The sequence below is a fragment of the Chaetura pelagica genome, unplaced genomic scaffold, assembly GCF_000747805.2.
Source record: "Chaetura pelagica isolate M959 unplaced genomic scaffold, ChaPel_1.0 scaffold55, whole genome shotgun sequence".
In the NCBI taxonomy this organism is placed as follows: domain Eukaryota; kingdom Metazoa; phylum Chordata; class Aves; order Apodiformes; family Apodidae; genus Chaetura; species Chaetura pelagica.
The window spans coordinates 5,709,082-5,721,726 of record NW_009953571.1 but is presented as its reverse complement, the minus strand read 5'-3'; the positions used below and the strand labels follow the sequence as shown (position 1 = coordinate 5,721,726).

The window sequence follows — 12,645 nt, the reverse complement described above, 5'->3', positions numbered from 1 at the left end:
CAGCAGGTATTTTAAACTTTTTATTTATTTCTCTTTCTCTCAAACTTTTGTTTTTCTTATAAATCCTTCTGATAATTCCTAAGTAATGTATACAAGGTGAGATTTTTCTTAACTCAGTAATGGAATATGTCATTTAATAACACCTCTTAAGTATTTGTAGATATTCTGTTGTGCACATTATTGATGTCTGTTCATATCTGAAGTTTTAAATTACCTTTCCAGAAGTTCATCTTGGTTCTGTCATCAGTGAGCACCAAGTTTTCCTATAGGTATTATTTTAGTGTATTCAGTAGGAGAATAACATTATAGAACCTTAGTGTAAAACCTTTTCTCTTTGCTGTTTGTGGTTTTCTCCATCTTCTGTGAGCAACTGCTGAACTGTTTACCCATGAATGGACATAACACCTACATAATGATAGAATTTGACAGGTATCACTAGAAGTAAGGCGAACAAAGACCAAAATCAAATGTTAACTTTCAGTTTTAAAATGAAGGAGAACAGTAAAGGAACTATGTAAAAATACAGGACATGCACTGTTTTCCAGCATGTTTTATTTATAACTCTGGAAAGCATCCCGGCTGTGGATGAAGGAGCTGACTGCTTTTTGAAGGGTCAAAAATATGTATAGAATGCAACATTCCAAGCTGTGTCTCTTGACACATCTTTCCCGCTCCTGTTGTCAGCAGGAGGATGTGTTAGAAGCTTCCTGGCTATCAGTGCAGGAGCTGCCTGAGTGGCTGGAGGAGAATGTGCAGATATGTGTCAGCATTGTCATCCCCAGTCAGACAATGCCCATCCCTGTCCTGCTTGTGCAGCATCACTGGTGACGTACACACAGCCCGTGTCAGTCAGAAACGTGCATATGAGAGTAAGGAGAGGAGGAAGGAGAAGCAACGTCTGGCAGTGTGTGGGGAGGAACTACTTTTAGAAAGGGAAGAGAGGGCTGGTTCATGGTTGAATGGCATGAAGGCAAGGGTTTCAATAAAAGTGGGGAAAATTGAGGATATTGGTTATCTAGCATTTTTAGAACTTGAGTTACTTAAGTACAGGTCATTTTCTCGGTTAAATCTGGCTTGTGAATGTGCAAGCATGGATTAATTAAAGTGATGTATATAGCTGCAGCATTGTGTCAAGTTTCCCTTGCAGTGAGATACTGTGCATTCTCCACAGGAGAAGTTCACCAACAGGGGAGCAGTTAAGAGTGCTATCCAGGAGTGCTGGATTGAGACAGGCCTTCACTAACATAACTGGGAACTTCCACTCTGGACAGCAAAAAATGCATCTTTCCATGTGACACTGAGCTCCATTTGAAAGACTGGGAACTTTAGATGCTCACCTGAGGCAAAGCATTTGAAGAACAGCGGGTTGGGCAGGGGGAAAGGCTGCTCTTATCCACCTCTAAATTGTGTTGTAGCCTTGGTTGCATGGTACTCAGCAATAACAGATGGGATTGCTCCAGCACTCTGCCCATCCCTGATACATCTGATAAGTGGGTACTGTTTTCTGACCTTGGAGTCTCCTCATTGCAGCATCTATCTGAGAGGCGCCTGTCTCTCTTCTGCTGTGCCAGTAGTGCCAGCCCCAGAGGTGGAAGAACTGGACACACAGCCTGTCTGTGCTTGCAGAGGATGGGTGGAGCCTGTCAAGCCTTCCAATTGTTTTCTGAATTGCAAAAGCTTTGGGAGATGGTGTTTCAGCAAGTCAGAAATTATTTACCTTGGGCCCACAAAGGAAAGCCTGCTGTTTGTTTTAGTCTTTATTACTAACTGGCACAGAAAATTGACCCATGCTGATACTGCAGAATTGCACAGCTGTATCTTTGAGGATGACTGGTGCCATGGATGGTCGTGCATGGGCCTGGTACTTTGTCCTGTGCAAATGACACAAGAGCTTGTCATCATTCCTTTCATCAGTGTTTCCAGGGCTGGTAACAACATGCAGTTTCTTTCTAGCTTTTTCATCTCTTCTGCATTGTTTCATTTTGTCCTCCTCTGTCGTCTCTGCTCAGCCTTTACTGATGCCTGATAGTTTTGCAAGTAGATGTTGTGTCTGGTGAGACTTAGATCCTCAGGCAGGATATAATTGTTGATATCAGTCATAGAGAGCAAACCTTTAATGAAATAGCAACAGTAGAACAGCAAAAAGCTGAGAAGTATCAACAATTTTTTGAGCTAGTACTGTTCAACTTTGAATGCCCCAATCCACACACATGTACTTTAATGTGTTGTGTCTCAGCACTGAAATATTTAACCGTGTATCACTTCTCTCTAGTTCAGATACACTCTAATGTGTAACCACTGAATCTGTATATAAAAAAGATTTACTTCTAATGACAAAAACAAGTAGATTTTTATGAAGTATTTTTCTTACCAGTTACAATAAGCAGACTTCTCTTTCTCAAAGTAAATGCTTCATTAATATTAAATTCATCTTTAAAATAAATTTATTGCTAGTTAACGTACATTTGTTGACTGTTCAGTTGTTTCTACAGTTCAAAATCCAGCAAGTGTGGAATTTATTTAATCAGCCTTATAAGTCACCTTCTTATCCATTGTGAAAAACGTAGTAGAATTTAACTTCCTTTTGCTATTTTATGTATTTCATTTCAAGCATGTTTCCTTCTACATGTGTGAAATCAGCAAGGGTTATTGCGTAGCTCGGGTTTGTGCACTGTTGCAACTCTGTTGTAACATACAAGTGACCTAGAAGATCTCACTTCTCCTTTTCTTTTCAGCTCAATTTGTATAGAGATAAATTACTCATACTGGTTTTGATTAGACTGTTAGTGTAAAGTGAGAATAGTTCTCTTCCAGCTGTGTTTTGTGCAGCTTTCCTCCTTGCCCCCACCTTTTATCTTCCATTCCTTCAGGAACTGGTCTCAGGGAAGAACATACAGAAGCACCACAGCAGCATTACCTGGAAAGGGGCAGGATTTTGCATTCCTTGCAAAGTTATCCTTTTAATGGGAAAGGTTGTGTTGGCTTTTTTTGTATAGCCAGTTAATGAGTCTGACCTACATCCTCTTAGATCCTAATAACACCTCTTTAACATAGCCCTCTGCTTTCAGTTTGATATGTCTGTGCTGGAGGGATGGAGGCAGGGTAGACTAGTAACTGGAGACATTTTCTTATTATTAGCTATTTCTCAATTTTATTTTACGCTATTTGTAATTTTAAACAAAATATTTAAAACTGAGTTCTTTCCTGTGCTGCTAAACATTCACAAGTGTGCTTCAAGACACTGGAGTTCACAGTTATTTTCCTATTACTTCTCTTGGATGTTTGCCCTAGTCAGGTTCTGCTGGAAAGCAAAAAAACTTCTTTACTTTTGGGTTCCCTGTTAAAGAACAACTTGAAGGTATAATGAATCATGACTTGACTGAACCACTATTGTTTTAAATACAGCTAAGCAACTCTACAAGGTCCCCATAAGCTTTTATTTATACTGTTTAAAAGATGCTAGGGAGAATGAGAAGTGGTGAAGAGTCTTTAGGTTGCATCTGGTCCCGGTGTATGAAGTGTTTGGATAATTGCTTCATATATGAGTAGTCGAAGTGGGGGTTCTTTGCTGGGGGATTGGAGATTTAAAGACTTAACTTGAGCAGCTGAGAAATGGCAAAAGGCACCCTGGTGAGCCTATTCCTAACCACTCTATCTGTGAAAAAATTTGTCCTAATGTCCAGTCTAAACCTGCCCTGTTGCAGCTTGAAGCCATTCCCTCTTGTCTTGTCGCTAATTGCCTTCGAAAAGAGACCAGCACCAACCTTTCTACAATGACCTTTCAGGTAGTTGTAGAGACTGATGAGACTTGTAGAGACTCTGCCTCCTCTTGCTCAAACTAAACATTCCCAGCTCCTTCAAGTGTTCTTCATACAATTTATTCTCTAGGCCCTTCACCAGCCTTCTTGCCCTCCTCTGTGCTTGCTCCAGCACCTCGTTATCTCTCTTGAACTAAGGTGCCCAAACTGGATGCAGTACTCCAGGTGTGGCCTCAGTTCCTCGCTGTTCCTTATTCAAACAAGATGACTCACATCCACGCCAAGCCCAATGCCACATCACTAGTGGTAACTCTCAGTGGATTAAATGTGTTGCCTTATGAGTAACGAGTTCCTGAATACAGCTTGTTGTATGGATTAGGTACCAGCTGCACTTATAAAAGTATTCAGGCAGGTGCTATGAATACACTTTCCTTTAAAACCTCAGAAAGTTTTTTTCAAATAACCAGAAAGGTCACTGCTCATGTTCTGCAACATCATGTCCCCAAAGCCATCAGCAATGCAGGCACACTACTTATAAATTGGATCTCTGAATCTTTTGTAGCAGAAATAAGAGAAAGTGTTGCAATGCAAGGAGAGGTGAGTTTAGAAATGATTTTAAAATGCCAATATTTTCAGTTGCTGACTGATGCTGGAATGCTATACCTGTGCTGATATGTTAGTATAGTTATGCAGTGCTGTCAAGTGGCTGTGGTTAACAGTGATGAGGAGAGCTTGTGACAGGAGCCCTACAGACCTGCTTGGCTTGGGTCCATTGCTGGAGCCAGGACTTGTGGGAAGAAGCACACATGGGCGTGGCACAGCAGCTCACAGCAGCACAAAAGAGAGTGACATAAGAGATGAATGGCAAGGTTGAGGGAAGGGCAGTGATAAAAATGAAAGGTCATAATAGTGAAACTGGTCTAAGGAGATGTAGGATACAGTTGTCCTGACCTCATTGTCCACAGTCTCCTCTAAGTGGTCCATCTCCTCTCTTCCCCCAGGTAGATGCTATGATCCCCTTGTTCTCTATTCCTGGCCCTACCTTTTCTGAGGCTCACTTTTCTGAATGGCAGGACTGTAACAGTGTATTCTTCCTTCAGGCTATGACTTCTGCCAAGTTCTCCAGTGGTTTGCTGAGAGGGTCGACCGCATCATCCTCCTTTTTGATGCCCATAAACTGGATATATCTGATGAGTTTTCAGAGGCTATTAAGTCGTTCCGGGGCCAGGATGACAAGATTCGAGTGGTGCTTAATAAGGCTGACCAAGTGGACACACAGCAGCTGATGAGGGTCTACGGTGCACTCATGTGGTCCCTGGGAAAGGTTATCAACACTCCGGAAGTGCTGCGGGTCTACATTGGCTCCTTCTGGGCCCATCCTCTCCGAAACACAGAGAATCGAAGACTCTTTGAAGCCGAAGCACAGGATCTTTTCAAGGATATCCAGAGTCTCCCACAGAAGGCAGCTGTGCGGAAACTCAATGATCTCATTAAGAGAGCAAGACTTGCAAAGGTAAGAAATGATCCAAAACCTAAATTAGTTAAATGAGCAGTCTTTTCTGTGTCTTTCAGTGAGTCCTTTCATACCCTTTCCCATCTTTATCTGCCTGCAAACTGTGCTTTCAGCAAATGGACTTAATTGTCATTTTTTGAGGGAAGAGGTAGCCACTTAGGATATAGAAGCAAGTAGGAGGAAATCCAGACGTGTACCGGGATGCCTCTGTAACTTTAGAGAAGGGATTTGGTGCTTTTTAGGCCATTAAAGCTACTGTTTGCTTGTTAGGGGAGTGAGTTCTGGGTTTTGTGTTTTATTTTTTTTTATACTGGGATGTGAGTTAATGTTACTTTTTGGAGATAAACTGTTGTGGTATTGGTTTTTTTTTTTAACTAGAGCTGCTATATAGAGAATACTGAAAAGAAAAAGGGGGGCAAAAAATCACAACCAAAATTATTCAAATTATTCACATGCAGCCTTCCATATGCTTCTTTGCATATCAGTGCCTTAATGCATACTGTCAATCAGCTGCTGTGGAAAACCACTTTGACTAAATGCGTTTGTTATACCCTGAAATGCCAGAGTAATTGAAAGCCTCACTCTTGGTGAAGCACAGATACTGATGAGATGGATAGGTGCTTGTGCATTCGTTTTCAAACTCCCTGCATTACAACAGTAGTTTCTTCTGTCCTGTCTTCTCACAGCCTGAATAAGCTTCTCACTAGAATTAGCTTTGGTTGCAGTCTGAAATATTTCTTTGCCTGTTTGATTCTGCAGAGACTTTCTTTAGCGTAGCACCGCAACTGTTGTTAGAGTAATAATAAAAAGCACTGTGAAGCTTGTTGTTGCTTTGGAAAGCTCAAGAACAAAAGGAAATTGGTGATTTAGAAATAAATTTGTCATTTTGAAAACTGGAAAAGAAGTAAAAATAATTTCGCAAGTATCTGGGGAGAAAACTGGTGGTACCAGACAGAAATTCTGATTTCCTATGTAGGTATCAAACAGAATGTGAGTTGAATTAACACAGTTGTGTTGGAATGCATTTTCGTGTGGACTTCTAAGCAAAAATGAAGAGGACTTGCACTTACATTGATATAATGGCAGTCATGTGGGGCTATGTACCTCTTTCTGTGTTGGCTTAATTAACTCTCTGAATATAGTGATACACTGAATTTTTTTGTGGCCTGAGCTTTAGGGTACCCTGTAGCAGTTGCTTTTTTGAAAATTGCATTTAAAATGAAGTTTTTGATGTTGTGTTGAAGGTTGCTATGATCTCACTCTGTTTTGTGGAAGTCGTTGCCAGCTTTTTGCTTACTTTTATTATGATCTTTTTGGAAGTGGAAAAGTGTCAGATGGATTGTCTTTAGGTGTTTCTGTATAATGTAAAATAAAAATGAATAAAGTTGAATACAAAATACAGTGCTCACAGGCCATGCTAATCAGACAGCTAGGGAAGGGGAATAAACTGTTTATCTGCAGGAAAGCATCATGATAATATGTCACCTTTCTGTCTTCCAAACTGAACTTAAAGGACTGACACTCAAAAAGAATTTCTTACAGCATTGCAGGCCCTGTTTCTCTGCCGCTGAGTTCTTAATCTCTTCTAAAATATGTAAGGTAACCAAAAACAAAAGCAAACTGGTAACTCGCTGTCATATTTGGGCTTAGACTTTTTTTTTTTTCCTGAAGTCCTGTGACTCAGTATCCCATTTGGAAGATCATAACTGTTCTTATCTACAAGAAACACATGTGCCTACTGGCAGACTGTAGACCACTTAGCTTACACGCATGAAACTGTTAGTGCTTGTGAACTATAAACATACTTTTCCGGATTTGCTAGAAGTATTATTTTAAACATACCATTCTTTAAAATACGTGTGCACTTTTTATATATGAGGAAGTGATGTTATGTGAAAGATATGATCTTAAGACGTGTATATAGAAATTATTTTTTTCCAGCTTCCACTAGGCCTTCTAAATTTGAAAGTAATGGGAGAGTACTTCCTCTGTGCAGGCTGTGTAAGGTGTGTACAGAATACTGTAAGGCACATTCTGTCATGTTTTGGTAGGTATGAAGTATTATAATTACACCACATCTGGATAATCACTTTTTTATCCTGATGCTTTTTAATTGTAACCTGCTTCCTCCCAGTCTTTAAAAATTCAGCTTTTTACTGCCCAATAGTTTGATAGACAATCTTTTTTTTTTTTTAATGCATGTGTGAAAAATATGAGTACCTTCTGTTTTGGGAACAACTGCATCCTTTTTTACTGAAGAAGGGACCTGTGGTTTATAGATTTATCCCATTGTGGAGCTAATTTGACTTCACTGGTCCTAACTGGGTCAAAGCTCAGGAGATCAGTTTTATTATATCAAGCTGTGACAGATGTGCATTACTTCTAAAAGAACGCTGCCCTTGCACTTCCCCTGTGTGCGGAATGAGTACCAGTGTCCACACAGTGAGCTGATAAGTGAGCTTACCTCAGTTAAGAAGTGTCATGAGCATTTCTGTCCTGGACCAGATCACTCGCACTATGGCCAAGTAGTTCCTTTTGGTGGTGGGAGAGTGGTAAAGGGGAAGAGATGAATGGTTCAGGGTAAGGGTGGAAGGAGGGTGTTTGGGCAGCATGGATGTTTTAGTGACAGTGCTGGATTATCTTGATCACAGCAGATGGGAAACTCGAAGAGCTCTGCAACTATCACTGTGTTTTAGGACTCATCATCCTATATTAATGTCTTTCCTTATATGCTGGAAGGACTCTGCTTTTCTCTCTTTAAGGCTTCTCAAGGCAGCTGTAGCATGCTGTTCTTAGTGTATAGCAATTGCTCTGTCATTCTCTGGTGGCTGCATTAATGTAGACTATAGGTACTCAATGGGAGTAAATAAGTAGGAATGCAGTGTGATTCAGTTAGATAGTCCTGCCACTGAGCGTGCTTCAATTACTTGAGGCATTATCCTATTGCTTCCTGTAACAACTGGCAAGGCAAATGGAGTTAACAGATCTCTGCCACTGAAACAGATGGACAAATATGGCTGCTGCTCTGTACGTGATCCGTGCATGTTGTGTTGTGACGTGGTTTGGGGGCCTTGCTTCTTTCTCTTGCTGCTGGTACTGAATGAAGGCTGTACCATGCTTCTTCTTAAAACTGCAAGTGTGCATCTGTATTTCTTCTAAACAAATCTGCTTTCTTTCTGCCCCTCAAAGGAATGCTGAAAGCAGCAAGAGCTAGTTGATAGCTGTTCATGTAAACATGAAGTTCCAGAAACAATTGTTGATAATATCTTATCTTTGGGCTGTTTCTTGTTATGACCTGGGTGAAGAATGCTAATGTTACGTGTAGATAAACAGTAGTCTTGATTTCAGTTTTGCTTCTTCTTAGGTTCATGCTTATATCATCAGCTATCTGAAAAAAGAAATGCCCTCTGTATTTGGAAAAGAGAACAAGAAGAAGGAACTGATCAACAACTTACCAGAGATCTATATCCAGCTGCAAAGGGAATACCATATCTCAGCAGGAGACTTCCCTGAAGTCAAGAAAATGCAGGTAAGATGACAGATTACAGTTCCAGTGAAATAATATTAGCTTTCCAACAGGTTTGCCAAATCGGAAAAGGTAGGACAGAGAATCTCAGCATTATCATTTAAGGTCTTCAGTAATAGAGCAGCTGAAGTTACAAATAATTATATGTCTTATTGCAACTTCAGGATCTCAGATCATTGGCTTCTTAAATGTTCTTTCAATTAAAAGATAATACAGCTTGGAAGCTGAAGAACATGAGGTCAAGAGCCTGCAGTGTGGTCTGACCATGAACTTGTCATGGGTGTGATGGAGGATGTTTGCCTGATTGACACTTGCTGATGATTCTGGCCGTTTATGTGGTACACTTACACAGCTCATCATAAAGACTAGTGACTGACTGACTACCCTGTCTGTAGGGATGCAGAAGATTCTTTAAAGAGCAAAAATATTTAACTTGGGAATCAATTATTGGCATGAGGCAATAAACTACAGATGAGCCGCAAGATCTACTTCAGCTAGGTTTTCACAGGAAGGGTTGTTAGAAGGGTTTAATGAGTTTGGCTTTCAAAGGGGGTTGTGTGAAAGAAGTTGACTGTTTCTTCCTTTGCCACTTCTGTTGGTGATGTGAAATGCGAGAATAGTCAGTTGTCAGAATATCAAAACAAAATTTTAATGGAACCTCAGTCAAATAGTGCATGTTGCTAAGCCTCAGCAGTAGGTGGCAGCAAATATATAGAGAAGAGATCAGTCACTTCTGTAATGAGGAGCTAAATAATGAGAAAGCAAAGTTGTGCCAGAACAGATAGCACGTTTGACCTTTGCTTTCTAAGATTTATTGCATATAATAAATTTATACTGATCACTTGCTGTAAATCAGATGGTTGTGTATAAATGTCACCTGAACAGCGTGATGGTTGATGATTGGCAGCTTTCCTCTAAGAAATCCAAAGTTTTTTGTGCATGGGTCTTGTTTGTGCTTCAGGTTTCTTGGGTTCATACCATTTTAGTTCTAGTATATATGGGACCAGCTCTCTGAAGTGATGTGATTTGTTAAAGTAGTTTAAGACCATTTTGAGAGAAGTCGGGCAGTGGGGGCGAATTGTGTGCATTTGGGGATTTTTTTTAAGTTTCCACTGTAACTCCCCAGCTAGCATTTTACGTGTAGAAAGCATTTAATAATTGCCTAAGCATTTTTAATTTTCCAACACTCTGGTATAATCATGCTCAGACTTGTGTTGGAATAGCGCATATCACCTACTTAAACAGCTCCCTGAGGTTAGTAGGAGTTTGTGTACAAGATAACTCAGCTGGGACCATATGACTTTGAGTTCTGGCAGCACTTCTATAAAAATGCTGCCGCTGTTATCCAAGCTCAGTTTTTCTTTATTGGTAAGGGACACTTCTTCATGACCTAGCCACAAACAAGGAGTTTAATCTATAAAATCAGACCAGTTCTGTGAACTTTTGGATCTCTTTTTAACTTCAAAAACTTGCGTAAGTTGTTAGCAGGACTGAGGACTTGCATCCCTTCTTTGATGTTTGGAAGAAAACCACCAAATGGCAAGTTGTTGGGTAGCATTCATCAACTGCCATATTGTCATGGTTGGACTCAGGATCAGCAATTAAACAAGTAACAATAATGCTCTCAATCCCTCCCCCTCCCACCCGTGTAGAATCATAGAACTATTCAAGTTGGAGAAGACCCTTGGGATCACTGAGTCCAGCCATCATCCCTACTCTGTGTAGGGAAGGAAGTGAAAGAAACAGGAGAGAGACTTTCCAGATTGAAAACTAAACTAGTCAGCTTTTAATTAAATACTAATGATAAAAAAAATATGTACAGATATATACAAGTATGTGCAGGAATGTGCAAAACCCCTGTTGTCTCCCTGTACCCCCAGCAACTCCCATGGCATCTCCTGAGCTGTGAGCAGTTCCAAAATGTTGTGGAACACTGTCAGAGAGAGTGGCAGAGCAGACAGGAGCTGAGGGGAGACTTAATGAAGGTCAGGAATACATGGGCCTGGGGATCAATGGTGATGGATAGATGGAGTCCTCCCTGGATACCGGCCATGGATGGAAGAGAAAGAAGATGAAGAAGAAGGGCTTGACTTCGGTGATCCCTGAAGTATATATGAAATAGAATACTTTGGTTGGCCAGTTTGGCCATCTGTCTAGTCCACTCCTCCTTGCAGGAGGGTTGTAGATATGACTCTTCTGCTCCTTTAGTGTCCAAAGCAGCACATTCAACAAGTGGAGCAAAGTGTCCTTGGTCTCTTGGCAATATCTATACACTCAATACAATCTCATACACTATTCCAAAGTTGTCTTAGTGTGTTTGATCAATATATTGGCTGTATGGTTCCTATGTGTCAGCTTTGCTTCTTCTTCAAAAGGAGTTTCAGTAATGGAAACTACTTCAAAAAATAACAGATTGTTTTCATTTGAAGCCCATTCTTTAACGTCTTCAATGTATTGGAAATGTTTCTAACTACTGTCACGAAAACTTTTGTCATTTACAGGAGCTGTTGGAGAATTGTGACTTCACTAAATTTCATTCTTTGAAACCAAAGCTAATTGAAGCTGTGGATAACATGCTGGCCAATAAAATTGCCTCCCTGATGAGCCTGATCAGACAGGAAGAGAGCAATATGCCCACAGAGATGGTACATGGTGGAGCATTTGATGGCACCATGGCAGGACCTTTTGGCCATGGATATGGAGAAGGTGCTAAGGAAGGAGCTGATGAAGATGAATGGGTTGTTGCCAAAGATAAGCCTGCCTATGATGAGATTTTCTACACCCTGTCACCAATCAATGGCAAAATATCTGGGATTAGCGCAAAGAAGGAGATGGTGACTTCTAAACTACCCAACAGTGTCTTGGGGAAGATCTGGAAACTTGCAGACTGTGATGGTGATGGAATGCTGGATGATGAGGAGTTTGCATTAGCAAAACATCTCATCAAGATTAAATTGGATGGATATGAACTGCCTGGCACACTACCTTCCCACCTGGTGCCACCATCTCACAGGAAACCTCTCCAGACAGCAGAGTGAAAAATAAAATGAAGATTTGGGAAAGTTTTCAACAAATATGTTGAAACTGTCAAAATTTGAAAATAGGCTTAGATCTGTAAACCTCAGAGCACATTTCATGCAAGTTGCTGAAATTAGAAGCATGATAGCAGGGAAACATTCATGTAGCTGTCCTTGCTGACCTTCACTCAGACATGCTTGTAACAAGTGCCTTGTATAGATAGATCTATCCTAAGGTGAGCATGTTTTTGTAGTCCTGCTTCCGTGTCTTGCTGCCTTTGCAACCATAAAGCACAAAAGACCATGAACAAAAATCACTGACATTCACCAAACCTAAGTACTTATAAACTGTAAGTTTCTCCAAACTATTTTAAAATAGCAGAAGGAAGCTCTAAATGTTAAATTCACCTGCCTATGCAAGGACCATTTTCTGTGCTAAAAACATACTATGCATTGAGTGAACGTCAGCATCTCTGTAGTCTAAGAAAAGGCTGATTATAAAAGGAAATTTTATTTTTGTTTGGTTTTTTTAATTATTTAATAGGAGGTTAGAAAAATAGAGAAGGGCAATGGAGAGAGTCTTTTAAGTACTCAGAATATTAGCAGACTTGTTTTAAAACCTCACTGATTACAGCTAGAACTGCAAAATATTTAAATGATTCTTTCAATCTGTTGTAACTGTGTCTTATCTGAAGAACTGCTTCTTCAGTTTTATACAGCACTACATACTCAGTGTTACCCTTAGAAGAACTGTATCTCCTTTGATCCTTGGATGTGGAGTTTCTTTTGAGGTTTCAGTTTAGTTGCTCTGCAGACAATAAATTCCTGAAT

The 12,645-nt window shown here is 40.2% G+C and overlaps 1 protein-coding gene across 1 annotated transcript in view; it reads left to right on the top strand.

The window, feature by feature from the left end:
• Window positions 1-11,835, top strand: part of EHD4 (EH-domain containing 4) — a 29,069-nt gene extending 17,234 nt beyond the window's left edge. The window contains exons 4-6 of the mRNA XM_009999617.1: window positions 4,859-5,271; window positions 8,636-8,800; window positions 11,299-11,835. Of these exons, the coding sequence (XP_009997919.1) occupies window positions 4,859-5,271; window positions 8,636-8,800; window positions 11,299-11,835 (1,115 nt within the window). The remainder of the gene's footprint in view (window positions 1-4,858; window positions 5,272-8,635; window positions 8,801-11,298) is intronic.
• The last annotated feature ends 810 nt before the right edge of the window (window positions 11,836-12,645 follow it).